The sequence below is a fragment of the Panicum virgatum genome, chromosome 6N (genome assembly GCF_016808335.1).
Source record: "Panicum virgatum strain AP13 chromosome 6N, P.virgatum_v5, whole genome shotgun sequence".
NCBI lineage: Eukaryota > Viridiplantae > Streptophyta > Magnoliopsida > Poales > Poaceae > Panicum > Panicum virgatum.
This window is the reverse complement of record NC_053150.1, coordinates 2,859,728-2,886,300: the sequence shown is the minus strand read 5'-3', so window position 1 is coordinate 2,886,300 and position 26,573 is coordinate 2,859,728. Positions and strand designations below refer to the sequence as shown.

At 54.4% G+C, this 26,573-nt stretch overlaps 2 protein-coding genes across 2 annotated transcripts; both read right to left on the bottom strand.

The window, feature by feature from the left end:
- Positions 1-1,124: 1,124 nt before the first annotated feature.
- Positions 1,125-3,716, bottom strand: LOC120679750. Its single transcript, XM_039961404.1, has 7 exons — positions 3,708-3,716; positions 3,102-3,188; positions 2,891-3,032; positions 2,098-2,153; positions 1,842-2,006; positions 1,551-1,664; positions 1,125-1,475 (listed from the first exon to the last, which is right to left on the bottom strand). Exons 1-7 carry the CDS (start codon positions 3,714-3,716, stop codon positions 1,326-1,328), a joined length of 723 nt encoding a protein of 240 aa, XP_039817338.1. The 3' UTR covers positions 1,125-1,325.
- A 373-nt stretch (positions 3,717-4,089) lies between these two features.
- On the bottom strand, positions 4,090-26,463 carry LOC120677571 (50S ribosomal protein L24-like). The gene is made up of 6 exons (XM_039958725.1): positions 26,075-26,463; positions 25,876-25,971; positions 4,998-5,101; positions 4,771-4,907; positions 4,307-4,552; positions 4,090-4,216 (listed from the first exon to the last, which is right to left on the bottom strand). The coding sequence occupies exons 1-5, from the start codon at positions 26,132-26,134 to the stop codon at positions 4,470-4,472; spliced, it is 480 nt and encodes a 159-aa protein (XP_039814659.1). The 5' UTR covers positions 26,135-26,463; the 3' UTR covers positions 4,090-4,216; positions 4,307-4,469.
- Between the last annotated feature and the right edge of the window lie 110 nt (positions 26,464-26,573).

Genomic DNA, 26,573 nt, shown 5'->3' with positions numbered 1-26,573 from the left:
AATTTTAGCACATGTCTATTTTGATCTATGGGTAAATTTAGCTCGGCAATTGATAAAATTCCATTAGCACTTAGTATTAGCTTTGTCGTTGTACTGAAGTTTAGACGTTCTTTTCAGGATTGGTGGAAATTTAACCATCCATTAGCATTTTCATTTGGATAAATTGATGCTAAAATTTAGCACTTTCACCTTTTAGTAGCCGTCCTCTAACGAGGCGACGGCATAAGCTCGTGATCGCATACAAAATCGCATGCGGCGGCATCGTTGCACGAATAATCATCCTCTGCCACTCCAAAATAGACGATAGCTGTCTAAACTATTGTACATAGAGATCTCTATGGTCCAAAATCTGGTACACGTACCACCGCGCACCGTGCGACCGTAGTCAGTAGCGCGGCGCAGAATTCACTCCACTAGTTTGTGCGGTGCATGAGCTGGTGCATTCAAAGCGGTAGTACGCCTGATGACGTGGAACCCACGGCGGATCGTGATCGATCATATCGTATTCGTATCTCATGTCTCCTGCACCTGCCAACAACCATCGATCCCCTGCCTAGCCATCACGCAAGTACAGGTAATCCACAACCAGCTCTTCTTCAGAAAGCAGGTAGTTCTGTTGCTGGGGAGTCCACACGACATGATGAACACCCTGCAACGCTGCAACACAGCCCCACACATTAGGATCTGGATACCTGAATTTCTCCTGCGGGAATGGAGTAGAACTTTCCCAGGTACTGCTTCAAGATCTGCAGAGTTTCTGACGATCCGGGGAAGTTCAGTGCTCCCTCAGCTGCAATCAGAATACATGAGTTAACTGCAGAATTTGCAAGATCTAATGTTAAGAGAAATACATGAGTTGTCGAAACCCAATCAATATGAGACAACAGCCACGAGCAATTCGACATTGTACAAGACCTCACCAAAATATTGGTGCACCCGAGGACAGGGGTGGATCCAGCGGTGGGTCTGGGAAGGCTCTGAGTCCCTCCTACCGCTGAGGAGGGAAGGAGAGGCAAGAGGAGGAAGAAGAAAAGAGCTCCTCCTGGAGCTCAATTCTGCCTCCGCCACTGCCCGAGGACGAACAATGGGAACAGGACTGCGGATGGCCAGGGGAGGAAGAAACAAGAACAGAAAACAGTCAATTGTCCTTGGTATTTCCCTATTGTAGTTTATAAATATCCATTCATACAACTTCATTTTGTAAGTTCAAATCAACTAATCTGCAATGATGTAAGGTAGCAGCTCCGGCTGCACGGTGTACCCCGCGAATCAGCAGCCACAAACTTTTAAAGGTCGGCACAAAACAATCAATCAGCTACCAAAACCTATATCTGCCCGTACGACGACCTCCAGGAACACCGGGAAAAAAATACTGTAGTCATACACAAGGGTTTCAGATAAGGATAATCCTCCAGTAGCTTCTCTTCCAAAAGAACGTCGTCCTCATCTTGAGGAGTCCATAAGACTTGAATGCCCTGAAATAACAGGCCCAATCAGGAATTAAACATACTTTGGAGCTCTGAAAAATCAGTGTGATGTACGATTAATACCTGAATTCGCCTCGCGGGTATAGAGATGAGCGTTTCCACAGCTGCTTCCAGATCTGCGTAGTTTCTGACTTCAGGGAACTTCAGAGCTCCATCGGCAGCAACCAGAATGGTTAACTGAGCATGAGGGAATTATCAGAGGACTTTCTAAACAACGTTCATGAATCGACAAAGAAACACGAGTTCAAAACAATTCTCTAGCTAATAAGCCTAAACCAGTATGTTCATAGTGAAGAAAAAAAATAGATAGCAATGATTTTCATGGTAGAATTTTACCATGCGAAGTATGCATACCACTATGTACTCATTTCTGAAGCCGTCTGGTTTTCTAGAGTACCTTTTCTTTCTCTTGATTCCCTCCAAGTTGTAGAGGGTTTCTTCATCAAATTTGCTCCTCTCCTCGATAGAAATTTTGTCAAAATGCTGCTCCCATGAGTCACCTGTATCTTTCACATCAACCTAAAATAAATGGTGTGGGAGTTGCAAGATTTAGTGAGTTGCCCTATAGGGTAGTGAATATAAAGTACAAACAGGATCACATGTTTCTTACTGATAAGCTTGAAGAGATACAGCAATTATTGTGGTGGCGCAAGGAGCATATGGTCTCTACAGAAATGGTCATTTATCAGAATATGATAAGCAAGTTACTGCCTAGTACGATTCTATTCACGTGCATACTGTAGTTGTAGACCAAGTGTATTAATGGGCAACTCATAATAGCAGTTGTATACCTAACATGATTTAATAACAATGATTCAACGAAAATATTTTATATACAAATTTCAGATCAACAATGTGTACATAATCGTTTTTGTATGTATAAACAGTAGTGCACATGTATCAGAGATGCTGTTACAATCACATTGGTTCTTATTGATAAACAAGATAGTTTCTACAAATACTTCCTGAAAGAAGATAGTTTCTACAGATGCGAACATTTGCGATTCTTGAAATTATTTTCGCTCAATCATTTATACAGAATATACAAACTCATGGTTGCAGATATTTGTCAACTTCGCTGCAACTACAGCTATGTATTCCTGCTTCTAATAATTCACCTTTGTATGCAAAACTGTTAGCAGTTTCAGTTCTACAGTTGGAGATGCCTAATGTACTGTTCAAGCTTAAAAGTTCCATGTTCTGCTGCATCGGTAGCACTGATTGAGAGTGCAGTATTTTAATGAGATCATGCACTTGACAAAACAATTGGATCCAGTCTGAGCATTGAACACTACAACCAAGTGTTTGCTCACGACCAAACTAACAGCAAATTGAGACTAATCTTGAAAGGAGGCGCAGATTATTGAAGCACACGAGCTGTAATGATTTAGAATCTGCATTACCTGTCGATATGAACTTATACCATCGTTGATTAGAAGCTACCACTTTCTCTGCAATCTCGTTAAGATCTTTCTGGAATGACTTTGCCAATCGCAGCAATGCATCCTGAATTATGACAAACTCCTCGACGAATTGTATATAGCACTACAACGAGTAATCAGGATTGAATTACTAACTAGTGTCAAGACTGTCAACTGATCAAGAAATTGGTACAGGGACAATCTGCAGGACCTGGAGTTTGACGATGGTTGTCCTCGGGCGGGTGTAGTGCCGCACGGCGAGAAACAGATCTAGCAATATCTTCAAGTGACAGAGTTAAGTAATTCTGGGTCAGCCTTTGGATGTTGTCGTTTGTACATTGATTTCACAAACTAGTACTAATAGAAAACAAGCAATAGAAACTATAAGCCAGGAGGTGACAAATAACAACATCTAGAAATCCTGATGCCAAGTTTTATCTATCAGTAAATCCTACAAGCTTCACACCTTTCACTAGCTTGAATTTGACCACCTCCAATTCAGCAACAGGACAGAAACAACTATAGGGCCATAAAGACAAACCTTAATCTCTGGTCTGGTGCTACAGCTTTGTCTGATCATAATCCATGACTATGGGTAATCAAAGCATGCTAATGAGATCATCTTAAAGCTATTGGTCCCAAAAAAAAAAAACCTTCCATAACTGATGGAAACATTCAAAGACAACATGAAAATGAACCAAGACTGTCTGCCTAGATTTTAAAATCAAAGCTCTCCCCCTGAAGAATTAATTGGAAGCAGAGCACCCAAGAGCAATGTTGGGCAGGCAACCTGAATTACCATTGCCATTCGCCCATTCATCATCTATTTCTGAACTGGTGCTATTCCTTAGTACCCTTGGTGGATCAACAGAGACAACCCTTCCTTTTGGTATCACGAATTTCCCTAATCAGCAAATCCAAGCCCACAAAAGCATCCAGAACTTCACCTTACTCAAGGAATAGAATAAACTAAAAGCATACGAAACAAGATCACAGGAATATAAATTAAGCACACAACAGATCTGTAGCTGTATGCATAAGCACAGCAAGATAGAGTTGAAGAAGCACTGAAATTAAACTAAGTGGTTGGACTGCGGTGGCACAGATGCAAGAGCAATAACAACCGTGGCAACTACAAGCTAAGACAAGAGAATACAATATGGACACTCCCCAAGAAGTTATGAAAATTAAGAAACACGGTTCCAATAGCAGTGACTCATAGCAAAAAGAAATCTTTGCCATATCTCATCCAAGAATGCGTTTCTGCAGAACCAAACACCGAGAAAAAAATAAGGAAAACATACATGCCTTAACTTTGAACTTATTTCTTTCAGGTTTCATCTCTAGCCTACCCCAACTTGCTTGGGAAAAAAGGCTATGTTGTTGTTGTATACATGCCAGCAATGCCTCTTTCGACCTTTAGTACATGATTATTATGAGGGAAGCACAGTACAACTGCCCAACGACCATTGACACCATGACACCCTAATACCTTAACTAGGACTTGCCGACATGGTCACATATACTGAACTCTCAGAACAAACATGAAACAACACAGCAGCTATAGATCGGGCATTCCAATTCCAGCTATTTCATAGTAGGTCTTCTCCAGCACAAGCTCAATTGGTGTATCCTTTGGGCCAGCTGCATGAGGAGGGGAAACTTAAATGAAACATCAAATAAAGTTAGCTTATGTTTGCTTTAAGTTTGCAGTACAAGAAGTTCCATTTAGCTTAGCACCTTTTTTAGGGAATTAATTTGCCTTGAAAAGCACTATATAATAAGCAAATAAAATGTATTTACAAGACATGCATGATGTGAGTCACCATTAGTTAGATAAAATAATTTTTTACGAGACATACGTGATGTAGGTCTTGGTTTTCTTCTCTCCTTCAGAATTTCTGGCCGGGGGATCACAGCACCAGATGCATTCATCCCTCTAGCAAACCTGACTTTGGTCCCATCTTCCAAATACTTGTATCCAACCTTACATGGTTTCCTACAAAAAACATTGTGTTGTTAAATGTTTTATAAATGTAAAAGCAATATCTATAGGTAGTAAAACATGATCAAGTATCATATTATATACCCAGTGACAGGATCAACTACTTGGACATTTGAAACATGAAGTGGAGCTTCAATGGAGAAAATACCACCTGTGTGCCCTTCCCCTTGCTTAATGTGTTTCTTAACCTGAAATGAATGATAGCCGAATTACATACGGGATTCCTGTGTGCAAGAAGGCATGACAATGCACAAGACAATTAAAATGATGTCTTCCCTTTGCTAGTTGCAGTTAATAGTGCACAGAATAAACAAGCAAATATGCAACGTATTTCTAGTAAATATGTAATGATATTAGAAAGACGAGAAAAGTACAATTTTTCTGTTCCTGTTTGGTATTCATCACAGCCAAAGCCACGATACAAATCAAATGGCTACCGCTTTATAAGCTAATTGAGCTATTGAGCATCTGTTGGTTATGGATCTTATTCCAGTGTGCAACAGCTGATATGGTAGGCAGGCTTGCCCCAAAAAGAATCAGAAAAGCATGTAGGAGGACACTACAGTATTTAAAACACAATATTGGCTTGTTACACAGCAAAAAAAAATACTTTTCCTATGTTCCAAAATCAATCAAACTATAGGAACTATCGATATTGGTGGCCTGACCTGTAACTAATATGTAAAACTGAAGGTCGACATCCATCTATACATACAGAATCTGCACAGCTATTCAGTTCTCACTTACAATTAATACGGTGCTCTCTGCCTATTTTGCTATCTTTGTGTCATGATGGACATGTGGTATCTTTGTGTCGGGTGCCACAATTAGGGACACCCTAATTGAGGTACTAAAACCACTTTCAAAAACACAAACATATGTTAAGGCAACTGGGCCCACGAAGGCCCACGGCCTATTTCTCCCTCAGAGGAAAGGAAAGGACTCAAAGAAGTCCAGCATGTGGCCCAGCCACATCCCCCTCGAGCAGGTGGCCAATCTCCGCCTCGCTCGAGGGCCCCTCTCAGGCCCACCGAACAAACTCCGCCCCGCTCGAGGGTAGCGGATCTACCCTCGGGCGGGTCACTCATCTCCGCCTCGCTCGAGGGCTCCCCTCGGGACCCTCGACCGCGCAATCGTATTTCCGCCTCGCTCGAGGACAGCGGACCTGCCCTCGAGCGGGTGGCCAATCTCCGCTTCGCTCGAGGCCATCTCTCGGCACAAGGGACAAATGGCCCCGCCGCCCAACCGACCGCCGTACAAAGGCATTAAAGGCCAGCTACTCCGCCACGGCTCAAAGGACGGGCGGCGTCAGACTGCCACTCCCGCAGTGGATGTGACCGGCGTCCCGTCCACTGACCCCGGTCACCGCTCTGCCACCCCAGCCGCTGTAGCAGCCCTGTGGAGCATTCAACGCGGTACAAGACAAGTTGGCGCCGCCCCCGTTACTGTCACGCCGACATCAACCATCCGAACACACCTCCCCCTGGGGAAGGGGTCTGGCGATGTCACGTGCCCTTCCGGGAGGGGCACTCCGCATGCGCGGACGGTCCCGGACCTCCCTCTTGTGGGGTCCGGGACTTCCACGCGCCCCCGGATCTTCTAGTGCGCACGCTCGCACTCCGATCAGGGGGTCCGGGACCGTCCCACGCCACTACTACCGCTGGGACTCTGCAGGACGGCCGCCGCCATCTCCACGAGACCAAGGACGGAGCCCAGGATGACGACGACGTGCGCCGCCTTCCCACAGTACACTTCCTACAGTGCTCGACCACTGTACCCGCGATTCAGGGGAAAACGACGACTTCCGCGCCCCTACACTCATGTACGCCGCCCCTCCTTACAACTATAAAAGGAGAGGGTGGGCTTCCTTTTGGAGGGGCTGATCGACTCTCTCCAATCAAAGGTTGGAAGTAAGTTCTCTGAACTCCCCCTCAGAGGACTCTCAGCACGACTGAGCACTCATCTCAACCAACTCCACCTCTAGCAGAGACTCGGGAGCTTCTCTCCCTCTCTCGCCTCGCTTGTATCCCCTACTACGAGCACTTCGGGTGCAAGATAATACAGTGCCCTCGCACACCCCCTTTGCTGGACGTACGGCCCCGCGGCCGGAACCAGGATAAAACCGTGCGTTACTGTGATTGCCTCTTGCATCATCATCTGGGACGAGGAAACACGCAGCATTTACTAGTTGGGATTCAGACCCCACGGGTCGGAACGCCGACAGTTGGCGCGCCAGGTAGGGGCGCTGCGTGACTTTTTCTCTCTTTTTCCCACTTGATCTCCAGGAATGGCGAGCAGATCGAACCCATACCCTATGGGTGTTTCGGATCCGTTTCCAGCGGGACGCGCGATCTCGTTCGGGAGTCTCGAGTTCAGGACAACCGGCAACGGTTACCTCATGCAGCTCCTCTCCTCCGAACGCAACCTCATCACTCCGACTTCGCCAGCCCGGCGCAACAGGCGCTCGGGTCAGCGTTCGCGACAAGCACGCGCGGAGCGGCGTCGTGCGGCACGCCACAGCTCCCCCACGTGGGTCGAGGCTGGCGTGTCGCAACTCAGCATCACGACCAATGGGGCAACCGTTTCGCCATCGCGTGCCTCGGCGTCATCTGCGCCGGCACCATCGCCTGCGGCAACACTAGTGCCTCCCACGGGGGACTCGACTTCGGCGTCGCCCTTCCCCTTCGGGATGCGCAACGCTGCCGCCCACGCCTCGTCAACCGTCGCTGACTTCATCGAGCGTGGGGATCTGCCGGGTTATCATCTTCGGTCGATTCGCAGCCCCATCGCGTCATCTCCTGACGAATCCTACCCCGAGACGGCGAGCCCGATCGCCGACGACATCGACTTCTTCATGACCAACTTCGTAGCCGAGGAGGCCGAGGACTACTCCGGGGCCCGCGACCCCGACGCTCTCCGCGCGTTCCAGCTGGCGACGGCCTACTGCCTCACCTGCTCCGAAGACTCCAGCGAGGGGGATTTCGATCCTTCCCGGGAGTGCTTCATGGTGGACCTTGCGGACGAGCAAAATGACAACGCCCCAGGCAACGACGGGGAAGCCGGGGCGGATGCGCGGGCAAAGCAACCAGCGAACCCGCCTGCAGCGCCTTCCTCGTCAAGCTCGGCGGCGCGACAGGCCCAGCTGGCGCAGCTCAAAGAGCTTCAAGCCAAGCTCGACGAGCAGCGTCAACAAACCCAGGAGCTACGCGCCGCACTCGAGCAGCAGCGTGCCGTGCCTGGTGCACACGCCCAGGCGGCGGGACGTGTTGCCCGGGAGCGCATCCTTGCCGACGACAACGTTGACAAATCTCCGGAACTGAAGACGGCGGGCGAGAAGCTCGTCGCTGCGGCTTACCTACTCCAAGCTATGCCCGAGCCATCGACACCTTCGGGCCGCAACCTGCGCCGCGAGGCACAGGAGCTCATCGAGCAAGCTGCCGTGCAGCAGGCCGAGAGTTCTGCGTCTCGCATGCGCTCGAAGGCCCCGGAGCAGTGTGATGGGACTGCGCACCAGGACCGTGAGGTCTCCGTGCACACACCCCCAGCGGCGAAGGGCAAAGCAGCCGTAGCGCCCGGCGCGAGGACACCCTCGGTGCACGAGCGCATCGGGAGAGTTCCCGTAAGGGAGCGAATCCGTGACACTCGCGGGCACGCTGGCGACGGCGACGCCCGCAACGTCATCGACGGCAGGAGGTACACCCCTCGACGGGGTGGACGCTTCGACCCCGAGCACGACAGGGGTGAGTCACCAGAGCCTCCAGGCACCCGGGTGTTCAGCCGGGAGATTCGAACCGCGCCTTTTCCCCCGCGCTTCCGACAACCCAACACCCTCGTCAAATACTCGGGCGAGACTGATCCTGCAGTCTGGCTTAACGACTACCGCCTAGCATGCCAGCTAGGCGGCGCGACGGAGGACGCGGCCATCATCCGCAACCTTCCTCTCCATCTTGCTGACGCCACACGAACGTGGCTCGAGCACCTGCCTGCGGATCAGATCCACAACTGGGTCGATTTGGTCCACATCTTCGTGGGCAATTTCCAGGGCACGTATGTTCGCCCTGGGAACTCTTGGGACCTCAAAGGGTGTCGCCAAAAGCCCCGCGAGTCCCTGCGTGACTACGTGCGACGCTTCTCCAAGCAGTGCACCGAGCTCCCCAGCGTCACCCACGTCAAGGTCATTAACGCTTTCCTCGAGGGAACGACGTGCAGGAACTTGGTGCATGAGCTTGCGAGAAGCCGACCCGTTAACACCAATGAGTTGTTCGACGCTGCCACCAACTACGCCGCCGGCGAGGAAGCGGTTGGTGCCATCTTCAACGACAAATCGAGCAAGCGCAAAGACGATGCGCCCGCGGAGGGCGGCAGCGTCAAACCCAATGCCCCCGCCAAGAAACTGAAGCGGGGGAAGAAGGGAAAGAAGCCGGTCCCACCAAGCCAGCGCGGGTCAAGACAGGCAGGGGACTCCGAGGAGGCCTTTGCAGCTGCCCCAGACCGCAAGGGACCTCGAGGCCCCCCTCGAGGCGGTGGTGGCCAGTTCGACGACATGATTAAGAAGCCGTGTCCTTACCACAAGGGCCCGGTCAACCATACCCTCGAGCAGTGCGAGATGCTCAAGAAATACTACAACCGCGTCGCGCATCGCGACGAGGACAAGAAGAAGGATGCTGGTGACAAAGGTGGAGATGACGAGTTCCCCCCAGTGGAGAACGCCTTCTTCATCTTTGGAGGAACAACGACGAATATGACTTCTCGGCAGCGCAAGCGTGAGCGCCGCGAAGTCTTTTCCGTTACCAAAGCCACGCCATCCTACCTCGACTGGTCGAAGGATACCATCGCCTTTGGCCGCGAGGACCACCCCGACTACGTCCCGCATCCGGGACGGTATCCGCTCGTTGTCGATCCCATCATCGGCAACACTCGTTTCTCCAAGGTGCTCATGGACGGAGGCAGCAGCCTCAACATCATGTACGCCCCTACCTTGGAGCTCATGGGGGTCGGACTGGACAAGCTTCGCCCCAGCAAGTCGTCATTCCATGGCGTTGCGCCGGGGAAGCGAGTCCAACCCCTCGGCCAGATCGATCTGCCTGTATGCTTCGGCACAGCCGCCAACTTCCGCAAGGAGGTTCTTACTTTCGAGGTGGTGGGATTTCGAGGGTCCTATCATGCCATCCTTGGTCGTCCTTGCTACGCCAAGTTTATGGCTGTCCCCAACTACACCTACCTCAAGCTCAAAATGCCGGGTCCGAAGGGCGTCATCACCATCGGCTCTTCGTTCGAGCACGCCTACGAGTGCGACGTCGAGTGCGTTGAGCGTGCGGAAGCTCAAGCGGAGGACGAGGCCCTCGCAGCCACCCTCGACAAAATGGCGAGCGAGGCCTTAGACTCCACGCACCGACACGCCAGGAGCTTCGAGCCCGCCGAGGGTATCAAGAAAGTACCCCTCGACCCAAGCCACTCCGACGACAAGGTGTTGCAGATCAGCGCCACCCTCGACGACAAATAGGAAGTGGTGCTCGTCGATTTCTTCCGCGCCAACGCAGATATCTTTGCGTGGAGCCCCTCGGACATGCCTGGCATACCGAGGGAGGTCGCCGAGCACTCTCTTGATGTCCGACCCAACTCCAAGCCGGTGAAGCAGCGCCTAAGACGCTTCGACGAGCTCAAGCGCCGGGCGATCGGCGAGGAGTTGCAGAAACTTCTGGCGGCCGGATTCATCAAAGAGGTATTCCATCCCGAGTGGCTAGCTAATCCAGTATTAGTGAAGAAAAAGAGTGGAAACTGGAGGATGTGTGTGGACTACACTAGTCTAAATAAGACATGTCCGAAGGTTCCCTTTCCCTTGCCACGAATTGATCAGATTGTAGATACTACTGCGGGATGTGAGCTCTTATCCTTTCTTGATGCTTACTCCGGTTACCACCAAATCAAGATGAAAGAGTCCGACCAACTCGCGACTTCTTTTATCACACCTTTTGGCATGTACTGCTACGTTACGATGCCCTTTGGCCTCAGAAACGCCGGAGCTACCTATCAACGGTGTATGCTCCACGTTTTCGGAGACCATCTCGGGCGGAGCGTAGAGCCATATGTCGACGACATCGTTGTAAAATCCAGGAAGGCGGACGACCTGGTTGCCGATCTCAGGATCGCGTTCGATTGCCTACGGGCCAAAGGGGTAAAACTTAACCCCGAGAAGTGCGTATTCGGGGTGCCCCGAGGCATGCTCTTGGGTTTCATTGTCTCCCAGCGGGGCATCGAACCCAACCCTGACAAAGTCTCGGCCATCACTCGGATGGGACCGATCCGAGACTTGAAGGGGGTACAGAGGGTCATGGGATGCCTAGCGTCCCTTAGCCGTTTCATCTCGCGTCTCGGCGAGAAAGGCTTACCCCTGTATCGACTCTTGAGGAAAACCGAGCACTTCACGTGGACCCCCGAAGCTCAAGAAGCCCTCGAAAGGCTGAAGGCATCGCTCACTCATGCTCCCATTCTTACGCCACCTACGGACGGCGAGCCCCTCTATCTGTACGTAGCTACGACGACCCAAGTGGTCAGCGCGGTGATCGTGGTTGAAAGACAAGAGGAGGGTCAGGCTCTGCCCGTCCAGCGGCCGGTGTACTATATCAGCGAGGTGTTGTCCGAAACCAAGACACGCTATCCGCAGATTCAGAAGCTGCTCTACACAGTAGTGCTAGCTCGACGCAAGTTGCGCCACTACTTCGAGGCTCACCCCGTCACTATTGTCTCGTCTTTCCCCTTGGGAGAGATAGCCCGCAACCGGGAAGCCGAGGGTAGAATTGCCAAATGGTCTGTGGAGCTGATGGGAGAGACCCTCGCCTACGCCCCCCCCAGAGCGATCAAGTCCCAAATCTTGGCTGACTTCGTGGCTGAGTGGACGGACACTCAGCTACCCCCAACACAAATCCAGGGCGAATGCTGGATTATGTACTTCGACGGGTCGGTGATGAAAACTGGCGCCGGTGCCGGCCTCCTACTCATCTCACCCCTCGGAGAACACATACGGTACGTGATCCGCTTGCATTTCCCTGCTTCGAACAATATGGCGGAGTATGAGGCCCTCCTCGGTGGCCTCCGCATCGCCATCGAGCTCGGCGTCAAACGCCTCGACGCGCGCGGTGACTCTCAGCTTGTCGTCGACCAAGTAATGAAAGAGTCCAGCTGTCACGACCCGAAGATGGAGGCATACTGCAACGCGGTGCGCCGCCTCGAAGACAAATTCGACGGTCTCGAGCTCAATCATGTCCCGCGCAAGTACAACGAGGATGCCGACGAACTGGCCAAGATAGCCTCGGGGCGGACCACTGTCCCCCCGAATATCTTCGCCCGCGACATCGCCAAGCCCTCTGCCGAATTCAGGGACCCGCCGGAGCCGGGCCCCTCGTCCACCGGGTCCCCCGGCGGGAACCCCCCGGCGAACGGGGTCGAGCCCATGGACATTGACTTTGGGACCACCTCCGCGGACGAGGCCGAAGCAATGGAAGTCGACGAGGCCCCCACCTCGCGAGACTGGCGCGTCCAGTACCTTGATTGGATGATTCGAGGGATCTTACCCTCGAACCGTGCTCAGGCACGACGCCTCGCCAGGAGGGCCAAGTCCTTCGCTCTAATCGACAATGAGCTACACAAGCGCAGTCCCTCGGGCGTCTTGCAGCGATGCATCCCCCTCCCCGAGGGCAAGGAGCTGATCCGCGACATCCACGCTGGCATCTGCGGCCATCACGCCGCGCCACGTACCCTCGTGGGCAACGCGTTTCGGCAAGGATTTTACTGGCCCACCGCGGTCGCCGACGCCACCGACGTCGTGCGGACCTGCGAGGGTTGCCAGTTCTATGCTCGAAAAACACATCTTCCGGCCCATGCTCTGCAGACCATCCCCATCACGTGGCCGTTCGCCGTGTGGGGGCTGGACCTCATCGGTCCGCTGAAGAAGGCGCCCGGGGGCTTCACCCACTTGCTGGTGGCGGTCGACAAGTTCTCCAAATGGATCGAGGCTCGACCCATCGGCAAGATCAAATCCGAGCAAGCAGTCCAATTCTTCACCGACATCGTCTTCAGGTTCGGGGTCCCGAACTCGATCATCACCGACAACGGCACCCAGTTCACAGGCAAGAAGTTCTTGGTGTTCTGTGACAGCTTCCACATACGTGTGGACTGGTCGGCTGTGGCACACCCACAGACGAACGGGCAAGTGGAGCGTGCCAACGGCATGATCCTCCAAGGACTAAAGCCAAGAATCTTCAACAAGCTGAACAAGTTCGGCCGGAGGTGGCTCACGGAGCTACCCTCGGTCATCTGGAGCCTGAGGACGACCCCGAGCAGAGCCACGGGCTTTTCTCCGTTCTTCCTGGTCCATGGTGCCGAGGCTATCCTCCCCACTGACTTGGAGTACGGATCGCCGAGGCTCAAGGCATATCAAGAGCAACGAAACCAGCGAGCTCGCGAAGACTCGCTGGACCAAGTGGACGAGGCTCGAGACATGGCGCTCCTCCACTCTGCGCGCTACCAGCAGTCCTTGCGAAGGTATCAAGCGCAGAGGGTCCGGCGCCGAGACCTCAACGAAGGGGACTTGGTGCTAAGGCTTCGACAAGACAACAGGGGCCGCCACAAGCTCTCACCTCCATGGGAAGGACCGTACATAATCGCCAAGGTGCTCAAGCCCGGCACGTACAAGCTGGCCACCGAAAAAGGCGAAGTCCTCACCAACGCTTGGAATATACAACAGCTACGTCGTTTCTATCCTTAGCATTTCAAGCTATTTGTATATTGTTCGTACTCGCATTTTCAATTTCCCGAAATAATAAGGAAGTACGCTTTACTTATTGCTTTTTGGGAACATTCCCGACCCTCGAGGGCTCGGGCGCGCACGAACATCGAGGTATGCTCGGCTTTACCCTCGGCAAAACCGAGCCTCCCTCGGGGGCTACTACGGGGGGAACCCCCGAACGTCCCCAAAAAGTCGCCAATGTTTTTTCGAAATATCTCCGTCTTGACCCTAAGCTTCTCGTATCCTTGGAAAAAACAGATGCGAGGCGTAAGCAACTACGGTACGGGGCTGGCCGAGTCGTGGGGCCGCCTACGCCTCCGGGATACGGCACCCCCCTCACCACCCTACGCCTACGTTGCTTATGAACGCGAACTTCCTCGCAGATGTTTATCTAAGTCGCATACGAAGAACACGGAAGTAAAGTAAAAAAACACAGGCTCGAACACACAAAGCCTCGACGGGCCACACATTCAAATTACAAAAACAAATCTCTTATATTCATAAAGTGCGATTACAAGGCGCGACTACGATAAACACTAATCTATTTACAATGGGCTTCGAGGCCCAACTTTCCTACAGGCATCCATCCCCCCCTGCGGGTCTTCAGGGGCGTCGAATTCAGCGATGGGAGGGATGTCTGCCTCGAGCTTCTCGGCGAGGACGGTGGCGAATTCCTCTGCGGCTGCGTCAGCTTCATCCATGATGACCGACGCGGCGTCCGCATCCGCATCATCAGGAACGACGTACCCCGACGACACCCTCTGGAGATCCATGAGGTAATGCGTCGAGGCCACGGCGAGAGCCCGCAGGACACCGAGGCGGAAGGTACTCTTGGCGTGTTCGGCAATCCGGCCGCCTAGCGCGCGCAGGCGGCTGATCACCGAACTGCCCGAGACGGCGCCCTCCCCCTCGAGCTCTTGACACACGCTCACGGCGGTCTGCTCCAGCTCAGCAAACTCCATCTGTGCCGCCGTGAGCGCGGTGTGGACCGCTTCCTTCGCCGCGGTCTCATCCGCCACCTTTTGCCTCAGCTCTGAGCAAAGGAAATCAACATTAGCTACGAAAGAAAGCAAAACGACGGAAAATCGAAGGTACTCACCCGCCATGTTCTTTTACGCCTCCTCCCTCTGGGTACGGGCGGCCTCCTCGAGCGAGGAAATGGAGGCTTCCTTTTCCTTAAGGCTAGCCCCCATGTTCTGGAGGGCCACCTCCCTCTCTTCGAGGGCCACACCCTGTTCCTGGAGGGTCCCGGCGAGCGCAACCACGGCCACCTCTTTGCGGAGGAGCTCGGCTTTCTGCTGCTCAAGAGTGGCGCCGAGGCGTTGCAGCTCGGCGCTCTGCGCCTCCGCCTCCCGAGCTCTCTCCTCGAGCACCGTCCGAAGGCGCTGCAGCTCGGCAGCTTGTGCCTCGGCCTCCTGGGCCTTCTCCTCCGCTGCCGCCCTCTGGACGTCCCGCTCACCAGCAACCCGCGCCAGCTCCTCCTCCAGCGCCTGCTGACGCGCTCCCAGATCGGCCATTTTGGTGTTGGCGTCGATGTTTTTGAGCACCAGCTCGGCGTTGTGTTGCCCGAGCTGGCTCATCTGGGAGTACAGCCGGTTCATCTCGACGCTCTTTTGGCGCGAGATTTCCCTCAGCTGCTGCAAAGGGGGAGGGTGTGGGTGAGGACGCGTAAAAGCTAAAACCGAATCCGAGCAATTTTCGGGGGGAAATATTTACCTGGCTGACCTGGTAATCCGCGTTCTGATGAAGCTGATAAGCGCGGTCGAGGGCCTGCAAGATCTCGCGCCCAACGCCCATCTGCTTGTTCCAGGCCTCCTCCTCCTCCTGCTCCTTGCGAAGGAACTCTGAGGGGACACCGGACGGGACGATAACCCCGAGGTGGCTCCCCTCCGACGCCCCCGCTTCGAGCACGCCCGCGCTGGCCGACGCGAACTCGGCAATATGTGCGGCGGCGCTCGCCGCAGCAGCGGGGTCGATATCCATCGAGTCCCCGTACTCCTCGCTGCTGTCTGGCAGCTCCACCACCGCCGTTGCGCCCCCCTGCGCCGTGGGCACGGGCACTATCGCGGCGGTACCCTCGTCTCGGGCCTCGGTGGGCTCCGAGATGGGGGTTCCTTCTACCGCTGGCGCCTCTTGCGCCATTTCTTCTGCGAGACCCTCGCCCTCGGCCCTCGAAGGCTCGAAGACGGGGGTCTCCTCCGCAGTTTGGCCGGCAGGGTGCTCCTGCGCGCCCCCGCCAGTTTCTCCTCCTATGTCCGGCCGGGCGGCGATATCTGCGTCGCCCTGACCGGCCTCAACATCAATGACCGCTTGGGCGGCGCCACCGGCACCGCCCTGGCCGGTCTCCTCGGCGTCGGCCGCTTGAGCAGCCGCCTCGGCGCCACGGTGGCCGGCGTCACTCTGACCAGCGTCACCCTCCTTCTCCCGGGCTTGCTGCGCCGCCTGGGCCCCTCGGGCCACTGCCTCCCGTAGCCTAGCGGCCGCCGCCTCGAGATCCAAGGCGGGCGGGGGCTGCGGCGCCGTGTGCGGAGTGCTGCGAGCCCCGGTCTTGAGAGCCTTGGCCGGGGCAAGCCGCACTGCATCCTTGGGAACGGCCCCGGGGCTGGAAGTCAAGAGGCACGAGTTGAGCGGGATCGAGAAATTTACCAGTACATAACAAAAAACGAAATCCAAAATGCTTACTCAGATCGAGCACTCATGCTCCTCTTCCTCGTGGCGCTCTTTCGAGCCTGGGGCATCGGGCTGTCCCTCGAAGACTGCCCCGAGGGCGCCCCCCTCATGTCAGCCCGATGGCTCGAGGCTGCCAGCACGGACGACTCCTCTCCCGCCGCGGCCTCGTGGCCGCGGATCAGCACCTGGGGCGCAGGCGACCCCTCGCCGGTCGCCGGCGAGGATGACCCCCGTACCGCACCCTCGAGGGTGGGATTCGCCGATGACCCCGCTACGGCCCCCGGCTCCTCTGGCGCCACGGTTGCTCCCTCTTCCTCGTCCCACAGGTAGAACGGTAGGGGGCTCGCGCCCTCCCCGTCCCCCCTCGGCGCGCGGTCCTCGGCATCCGAGGCCTCCTCCGAGTCCTCCTCCTCGTCCTCCTCCGAGGACTCAGGTGTGGCGGGTCGCGGCTTCCCCTCCGCCCGAGCGAGCTGGCGCGCCTTGTCGTGCGCCGCCTTCCTTTTCCTCTTCCTCTCGGCCTTGGCCTCCACCGCGTCCTTCCGCCTCTTCATCTTCTCCGCGTGGAGGCGATTGATCAGGCGCTGTTCTGAGACCGGAGGCCTCGAGGTGCCGCATCTCAAACCCTGTGCAATACACACAGATGGGGTCAGGAAAGGGGAACTACACGATGCACGACGAGTTCGAAGCCAAAACTCAGCAGGGAAATATACCCCGGCTCGGGACGCATCTTGATCCTCCAAAGATCTGCGGGATCTTGGGGAAACTCCGCCACCGCATACTTCGCCCTTCGGGCGGCGATGGTGTGGGAGAGAAGCTTGCTCGACGTCTTCGAGCCCTCGACCTTGCTCCCGGGGATGAGCCGGTAAACCGGCAGGGCCCTCTCCACAAGAGGGATCACCCTCTGCCGGTGAAAGTTCGCGATGACGTCCGCCGCTGTCAATCCCTTCCTCGCCAAACGCGCCAGCGCATCGGTAAGGTCCTCGAGCCTGGCTTGTTGGGCTGGGGGCGACACCCCCCAGTCCCACTTCGCCGGACGCTCCCGAAGAACCTTGTTAGTAAACGCCGGGAGCGCGCCGCTGAAGTTTCGAAGGTAGAACCACCCTCGGCTCCACCCGGAGTTGTTTGTCGTCATCTTGCTTGTGATGTAAAGGTTCCGCCGGTTCGGGCGGACGTGGAACGTCAAGCCACCGGCGCGCGCGAACCGCCTTGGCTGGTTCCGCACGTTCTCGACGAAGAGCTCGCCGCGGAACAGGTGGATCCAGAGATCCCAGTGGACGTCGATGCCGAGGTACCCCTCGCAGACGGCGACGAAGACCGCCGCCTGCGAGATGGAGTTGGGGCTGAAATTGTGCAGCTCCACTCCGTAGTACTCGCACAGCGCCCTCATAAACTTGCTGGCGGGGACGCCGAAGCCCCGTTCGTGGAGGCGCACGAAGCTCACAACATAGCCCTGCGGGGGCTCCGGCTCAGACTCGTCCGGGCGCGGGGAAATCCACGCCGGCGCCCCCGCGTCGGGGTTCCGCGGCAGCAGCCGATCGGCGACCAGCTGCTCCAGCACCGCGACGGTAGCGGAGGACTTCCCCCATGGCAAGGGCTCCTGGATATCCGACATCTCCGAGAGTCGAGGGGGATGGAAAAAGGAAGGCTCCGAAATGGCTAAGTCTCTTCCTCTCTCTTTCTCTTTCTCCTTTTCTCCTTCTCGCTCTAGGCTATGGGTTCAGGAGGCGACGGAGGCGGAGAAGGCGAAACTGGATGAAGGCAAATGGCCAGGTAAACCCAAAACATCCCCTTCTTCTCCATATTTATGTACCACGGGGGGCGCACCCACAGCCACGGCCCAAATCTACCACATTCAATGCGGTAGATTTTGCTATCACTGACGGGTGGGCCCCACGACCGCGGAGTTCCCCACGCGCGCACGCGGCGATAAATGCGGCACGGTAACCGGCGGGCGCGACGCGACTGTTGTGTTATCCCATCCGTCAGCCGCCGCCCACGCCGCTCCGTCTGCCCGAGGCCGACGCCTGAAAAGGCGCGCCCACGCCGCACCGCACGAATCGGGCCACGTTCGCCCACCACCAGCGGAAGACCCGCGCGCACGACTTGCGACTCTGCGTCGTTTCAAACCAAGACTGAATACTCCTTCAGGGGGTCTCTTTACCCTCGAAGGAATCGCATTTCGAGGCCTTACTGATCAAGGGATCGAAGCCTGGCCCTTCAGGGGGTTCGACAGGCGCCCCAGATCACCGGAGTCAGGGACTGCAGGGATGTGCCATACAAGCTACCCTCGAATGCGGAGTTCGAGACATCCTACGCAGTGTTCAAGGCCAGTCGAGGGTGCCTAGATGGGGGATCCCATCGAGGGAGAGCGTCGAGCCCTCGGACCCTATCGAATGGGTCCGAGCCCCGCCTAGTGAACCCTCGCAAGCGCTTTATGAGACGTGTCTATGGACCACGAGCCGACCCCTATCGAACGGAGCACGGACGTCCACTTGAACAACCCACTAATAGCTCACTGAAGCAGCCATAGCTCGCGGCCCGGGCATGGGTAGCATGGTGCGCTTCACCCCTCCTCCCTGCGGAAGGGCGACGAGGGTCGTAATTAAAGTCGAGGGTTTCCCCTGAACGCCTTCACACGGGCCTAGGCTCGGGGGCTCCTCGCACACCACGGTTCAAAACCACACCCTCGAATAAATCGACAACCATCACTTATGAAGCTCCACGCGTAAACCGAACCCACCGCTATTAGCGTACGTCCCCCTAACGGCTAAAGCTGAACGCCAGATCGCCGTACCAGCACTAAGAGTGCCGAGGCCGGCTGAAAAAGTGCCGATGCCGGCTGAAAAAGACGCTGGACGGCCATCCCAGTAGAGCTACCCAGTGGGACGACGTTTGTAGCCCTTGGACGAGCACAAACGCTCCTCCAAGGCCTCGGGGGCTACACCCGCGGGTGCGCTGACGCGCCCCCGCGAAGGAGACTTCACACATATTCGAGGGTCGTAACTCTATGTACACCCCTATACCCTCGGTAATCCTCCCCGCAGAGGAGAAAGGGGACTTTATTGCTCAATGCAAGTAAAGATTACAAAGGGTCACCGGCGCGAAGCCATCGAAAGATACAAACACCTTGCCACCTATGTGGCAATTTTCCCTGTCTTGGGGAGGAGCGAGCGACGAAGAAAGGCACCAAGCCCCTAGTTGACGCAGCGGCGAGGCTGCTAGGGATGCGAGAAGCGGCCCCCAGACCTCACGGGTCCAGCGGGACGCTTTCCTCGCAAGCCTCCTTCTAGCGTCTCCTCCACCGAAGACCACGCGGGGGGTCAAGCTGGCGGACAGCGCCCTCCGCACCGTCTCCCCGAGAGCAACCTTGTCACCGGGGGGGACGATGCGAAAAACAGCCGCCGAACCTGGCGCCAGCGCCCCGGTCAGGCGTCTCCATCCCCCTTCAGGCCAGGGGACATCGCGGGAGCAGGACCCCACGGGCCCAATGCTCTTCCGCTGATCCCACTGAAGCTGAGGGATGGTGCGCACGCCCACTCCGGTCTTCCCCAGCCGCTCACAAGCATTCTTCTAGCGCCAAAAGCCTAAAAAAGCCAGGCCACCCCATCTGGGGGGCGGTCACAAAAAGGCAAAAGAAACATTACAAGAATTGGGCAATGCTGGAAGAAAGAGCTGGGAGGTTGGAGAGGAAAGGGAACCCCACGATCCCTATTTATAGCTGCGCCGGGCGTAAAGCTTCAAGCCTGTCGAAGAGCGGTGGCTTGTATCGCCCGTGACGACACAGCGCACCACGAGCAAAAGATATCCTCGGCCCCCGCGCCGAGACACGACCAAACGAAATAAAGCGGAGCTGGGCTCCTGGACGCTGAGCGGCGCAGCGACGACTCAGGCCGACCGCCCTCGAACGGCGCGCCACAAAGCAACTAGGAATGCCAGGGCCAAGGCCCTGCGCGCGGGACAGCTCGGTGAAAGCACCAACTGCCAAGCAGCAGGTGCCGCCGTCGCCCTGGCCCCCCCTCATCACACGGACACGTTTCGTCCTTCAAACAAACAAACAAAAGGGCACGCGCCTCGAGCACCCTGCCCGCAGGCGCACTACCCCGTCTGACGAGATGTCACATCTGCGGGGCCGGCGCCCAAGCGCGCCTGGCGGGGGCATGGCAGTCTCCGATCACATCGAAGGAGAAATCGCCGAAATACCCTTTGGCCGAATCCCTTGACTCGACCAAAGCCTCGGGGGCTACTGTCGGGTGCCACAATTAGGGACACCCTAATTGAGGTACTAAAACCACTTTCAAAAACACAAACATATGTTAAGGCAACTGGGCCCACGAAGGCCCACGGCCTATTTCTCCCTCAGAGGAAAGGAAAGGACTCAAAGAAGTCCAGCATGTGGCCCAGCCACATCCCCCTCGGGCAGGTGGCCAATCTCCGCCTCGCTCGAGGGCCCCTCTCAGGCCCACCGAACAAACTCCGCCCCGCTCGAGGGTAGCGGATCTACCCTCGGGCGGGTCACTCATCTCCGCCTCGCTCGAGGGCTCCCCTCGGGACCCTCGACCGCGCAATCGTATTTCCGCCTCGCTCGAGGACAGCGGACCTGCCCTCGAGCGGGTGGCCAATCTCCGCTTCGCTCGAGGCCATCTCTCGGCACAAGGGACAAATGGCCCCGCCGCCCAACCGACCGCCGTACAAAGGCATTAAAGGCCAGCTACTCCGCCACGGCTCAAAGGACGGGCGGCGTCAGACTGCCACTCCCGCAGTGGATGTGACCGGCGTCCCGTCCACTGACCCCGGTCACCGCTCTGCCACCCCAGCCGCTGTAGCAGCCCTGTGGAGCATTCAACGTGGTACAAGACAAGTTGGCGCCGCCCCCGTTACTGTCACGCCGACATCAACCATCCGAACACACCTCCCCCTGGGGAAGGGGTCTGGCGATGTCACGTGCCCTTCCGGGAGGGGCACTCCGCATGCGCGGACGGTCCCGGACCTCCCTCTTGTGGGGTCCGGGACTTCCACGCGCCCCCGGATCTTCTAGTGCGCACGCTCGCACCCCGATCAGGGGGTCCGGGACCGTCCCACACCATTACTACCGCTGGGACTCTGCAGGACGGCCGCCGCTAGGCCTGGGCATTTTTTCACCGAAAAAACCGAACCGAACCGAACCGGCCCGAACCGAACCGAATTGTCGGTTTTTCGGTTTTTTCGGTTCGGCTTCGGGTTGGATTTTTAGGAAGTTCGGTCATCGGGTTCGGGTTCGGTTTTTATCTCGCACCGAACCGAATAGCCGAAAAACCGAATTAAACCCAGCCGTCCCAAAGGGCGAAGGCCAAGACAGCCAGTGCAGCCCACGGCCCATTAACCTGTCCAATATATACCAGCCTCCAAACCTAAACCCTAACCTTATCCTTTCATTCCTCCTCCTCCCCACCCCACGCAGGCACACACACCAGGCGGCGGAGGGCGGCATCAGCGGCGCAAGGCCAGGCAGGGCGGTGCGGCCCCCCCGCGCAGCGCAGGCAGCAGGAGCGCAGCGCAGCGCAGGCAGCAGGAGCGGGCGGCAGGAACGGGCAGGAGCGGGGCGAGCAGCGCAGCGCAGGCAGCAGGAGCGGGCAGCAGGAGCGGGCCGAGCAGCGCAGCGCAGGCAGCAGGAGCGGGCGGCAGGTGTTGGCGCGCGGGACGGCGGGAGCAAGCAGTGGTGCGACCGTGCGAGGCACATCTTCGACAACAACGGCCGCAATAACTGAGGAGTCCTCCAATGTATGTCATCTTCTACTTCTTTGATCCGGATGCTTGCTATTCCTTGACTTCCATCTCACGAGTATTGTCATGCCCCTCTTTCATTTGTAGATGGGGGACACTGAAGAAACCGTGGCAAATCAAGCAACTGAAGTGACAGAGGTAGACAAGGCAGATGAGCAGCAGGCCGTGGCCATGGACGCAGAGAAAGAAGCCAAGAAAAGAAAAGCCATGGCTCCAAGATCTGATGTGTGGAACCACTTCACCAAGGTCAAGCTTGAGAGTGGAGAGGAGAAAGCCAAGTGCAAATACTGTGGAGGCTTATACATGTGCGACACGAAAACAAATGGTACGTCATCTTTGAATGGTCACTTGAAAATCTGCAGGAAGAATCCTAACAAGAAAGTAGTTGATAAACAAGGCACTTTGCAACTACAACCTAGTCATGGCAATAGTAGTGTTGGTACTGTGTCCACATGGAAATTTGATCTTGATGAACTTAAACTTAGTTTTGCGGAGATGTTAATTGAAGATGAGCAGCCTTTTGTTGCATCTGAACGCCCTGGTCTTAGAAAATTTTTAGCCAAAGCATGCCCAAGGTTTGTTATGCCTTCTAGAAGAACAGCCACTAGAAAATGTGTGGCAGTGTATGATGTCCACAAAGAAAAACTCCAGAAATTTTTAAAGGAGCATTGTGAAAGAGTTAGCATCACAACTGATACATGGACAGCTAACACCAAGCAGAACTACATGTGTGTGACAGCACATTTTATTGATAAAAATTGGAACCTGCACAAGAAAATAATTGGTTTTTTTCCCTCAAAGGGTCATGGAGGGGAGGACATTGGAAAGTCCTTGGAGAATTGTTTGGCAGCCTGGGGAATTGATAAAGTCTTTACTATAACAGTAGATAATGCTAGTGCAAATAACAATGCAATAAATTATATGAGGAGGGTCTTGAATGAATCGAAGGGTAGCATTGCTGAAGGAGAATATCTACATATGAGATGTGTTGCACATATTATCAACTTGATTGTGACTGAAGGCCTAAAGGAAATTGATGTTTCAGTTAGTCGTGTCCGTGCTGCTGTTAAGTTTATCAAGACTGGAACATCTAGGTTGGTAAACTTTAAGAAATGTGCTGAATTAGCAAAGGTTCAGACCAAAGCCTTTCTAAATCTAGATGTTTGCACTAGATGGAACTCAACTTACCTTATGTTAAATGCTGCACAAAAGTATGAAAAGGCATTTCAGAGATACAACGATGAGGACCCATACTATGTGCTAGAATTAGAAGGTGAAGGTGGTCCTGGAGTTCCTGTAAAATCAGATTGGGATAAAGTTAGGAAGATGTCTGATTTTCTTGAGCACTTCTATGAACTTACTCTTCGTGTTTCAGTAACAAAACGTCCGATTTCTCACACATTCTTCCATGAAATTGCTGATGTTTTGGTTTTGCTACGAAACTGGTGTCATAGTGAGGATAGATTGTGTCAGGAAATGGGTAAGAGAATGCTGGTGAAGTATTATAAGTATTTTGGAGAGAAATATGGAGAGAAACGGTCAGATAGAGAGAAGCGAGGTGAGAAAGATAAGGGGGATCAGTTGCTTAACTTGGTTATTTTTTTCTGTGTGGCTGTTGATCCAAGGTATAAACTTTCTAATTATATAAAGATGGCTACGATGGTGATGTTTGGTGATGAAATAGGAGATAAGTTGTGGGAAACAGTGAACTCTTCTTTCCGTTCTTTGTTTGAAGAGTACAGAAATATGTATGCTCCAAGTGAAAAGGTGCAGCCACCTACTGATTCTCAAGAACCAGCATCAAAGAGCAAGAGCTTGATGAGGTCTATCATTGATCGACAAATGAGCAACAATGGTGGTGGAAATGTCACAGTAAAGTCTGAACTTGAAAAGTTTTTCTCGGAAGATAATGAGGAGGATAAGAAAGGATTTGATATTCTTAAGTGGTGGAAGGACAATGAAAATAGATTTCCAGTTTTGTCTCGCATGGCCCGTGATCTGCTAGCTGTACCTATATCCACAGTCGCATCCGAGTCAGCATTTAGTTCCGGTGGACGGATTCTTGATGACTTTAGAAGCTCGCTTACACCTACAATGGTTGAGCGCCTCATTTGTGCAAATGATTGGATTCGTGGACCTGAATATATTAGTGTTGAAGAGAACACTGAAGAGTTGGCCAAACTTGAAGAAGGTAAATCAGTTTTGTAATATCATGATTTGATGTCAATGTATTATTATTTTTAAATCTAACTGACTCACAACACTTACATGATTTGCTGTTTTTTCAGAACTTTGTGCTCTGGCCATTTCTTCCAAGGAGAAGGAGAGCACACCTGAGTCTTGATACCCAATGCTAGCTGCTGGAGCCAGGAGGATGCTCATGACGATGGTTGGTCTGAGCAAGAACAATAATGCTGCTGCAGAAATGCAATGTTGTTTAAGTTAACGCCTTTGCTTGTTTGAAGACTTCATTGTTAAATTGTGTGATGTGAAACTTGTCAATTTGGATTTCTGTGTGGCTGCTGTATTGTATTTTTAAACTGCTATGTTGTTAGCCTTTAAATTTTAACGTTAGAACTAATATTTTGATTGCTGTCTGCCTGAAATGTCTGAACTGTTGCTTGATATCTTTCTGTCAAAATGAGACTCGGTTCTGTTCGGTTGCACCGAAAAACCGAACCGAAAAACTGACATTTTCGGTGTCGGTTTTTTGTTTCCTTGAGGACCGATCGGTTTATGGTTTTAGACAACCGAATTTTTCTCAAACCGAAAAAACCGACCCGAACTAAACCGAAAAACCGAATGCCCACCGCCGCCATCTCCACGAGACCAAGGACGGAGCCCAGGATGACGACGACGTGCGCCGCCTTCCCACAGTACACTTCCTACAGTGCTCGACCACTGTACCCGCGATTCAGGGGAAAACGACGACTTCCGCGCCCCTACACTCATGTACGCCGCCCCTCCTTACAACTATAAAAGGAGAGGGTGGGCTTTCTTTTGGAGGGGCTGATCGACTCTCTCCAATCAAAGGTTGGAAGTAAGTTCTCTGAACTCCCCCTCAGAGGACTCTCAGCACGACTGAGCACTCATCTCAACCAACTCCACCTCTAGCAGAGACTCGGGAGCTTCTCTCCCTCTCTCGCCTCGCTTGTATCCCCTACTACGAGCACTTCGGGTGCAAGATAATACAGTGCCCTCGCACACCCCCTTTGCTGGACGTACGGCCCCGCGGCCGGAACCAGGATAAAACCGTGCGTTACTGTGATTGTCTCTTGCATCATCATCTGGGACGAGGAAACACGCAGCATTTACTAGTTGGGATTCAGGCCCCACGGGTCGGAACGCCGACACTTTGGGGGGAGGGACTATACCTATCATTCAGCATTAAGTCAAACTCATGTGATCTATATCAAAGCAGACAACGGGGATGAAAGCCAGGCACTATCTAATCACTCACAACACAAGATTACAACCATGAGCGCAGGCTCAGAGGCAATACTACTCTGAACTCCGAAAAATTCAGACCATTTTATGACGGTCCACTGGTCTGGAAATTTTAAATAACACCTGAAGCGTGATGCTGCTGATGGGTAGGTTCAATTGAACCAATGCAGCCAATGTGCAACAAAATAAACTGCTAATTATGCAACTGGTAGCAGTCCTATATAACCACAAATTATTATCTGCTACATTAATTCCACACTCAGGCTAAATAACCTGGGAAAACATACAACAGCAAATTACCAAGTTCTTGCCCTCGACGATGACGCGATTCTGCGACCGAATGACCCGCTTGATGAGCCCGGTCTCCCCCTTGTCCTTGCCTCTGATGATCATCACCTGGCAGTGAAAAACAGGGAGAAATGGGGAATCTTGCAATGAGAAGAAAGTAGGGACTAACAAGAGGGACTGGGGGCATGGAGTGGAGAACGAGAGAGATCACGTTGTCACCGCGGAGGATCTTCCAGTGACTGATGAGCTTCTCTGCAGCCTTCCACCCCATCTTCCTTGGAGCCGCCTGCTGCTCTCCGGCGCGGGTATGGGATGGCGGATCAGGAGGACAGAAATATGCGGCGCTGCGGCGGCCCGGTGAGAGATGCGGCTTCCCGGTGAGGGGGGAGGAGGTGGCGGCGGGGCGCCGCCTGGGGCCTGGGCGCGGGCCTAGGCGCGTCGCGTGGCGGCGGTGCCGTTGCGCAGCCGAGGCGGAGGAGCTGAGGAGGATGGACCGCTGGAGGTCGTAGGGGGAGCGGCGGCCGGCGGGGAAACGACGACCGGCGGGGGAGCGGTGGGGCGCTGGGTGTGGGTGGCGGCTGGGAGTGGGCAGTGGATGGGCCTATACAGGGGTTTTCGGGAGTGGGCAGTGGGTTAGGGTTCAGGGTTCAGAGGTATTTGCAGTGGAAAGCGTGGGCCGTAATGAAGCTTGGGTTGTCGACCCATTTGAC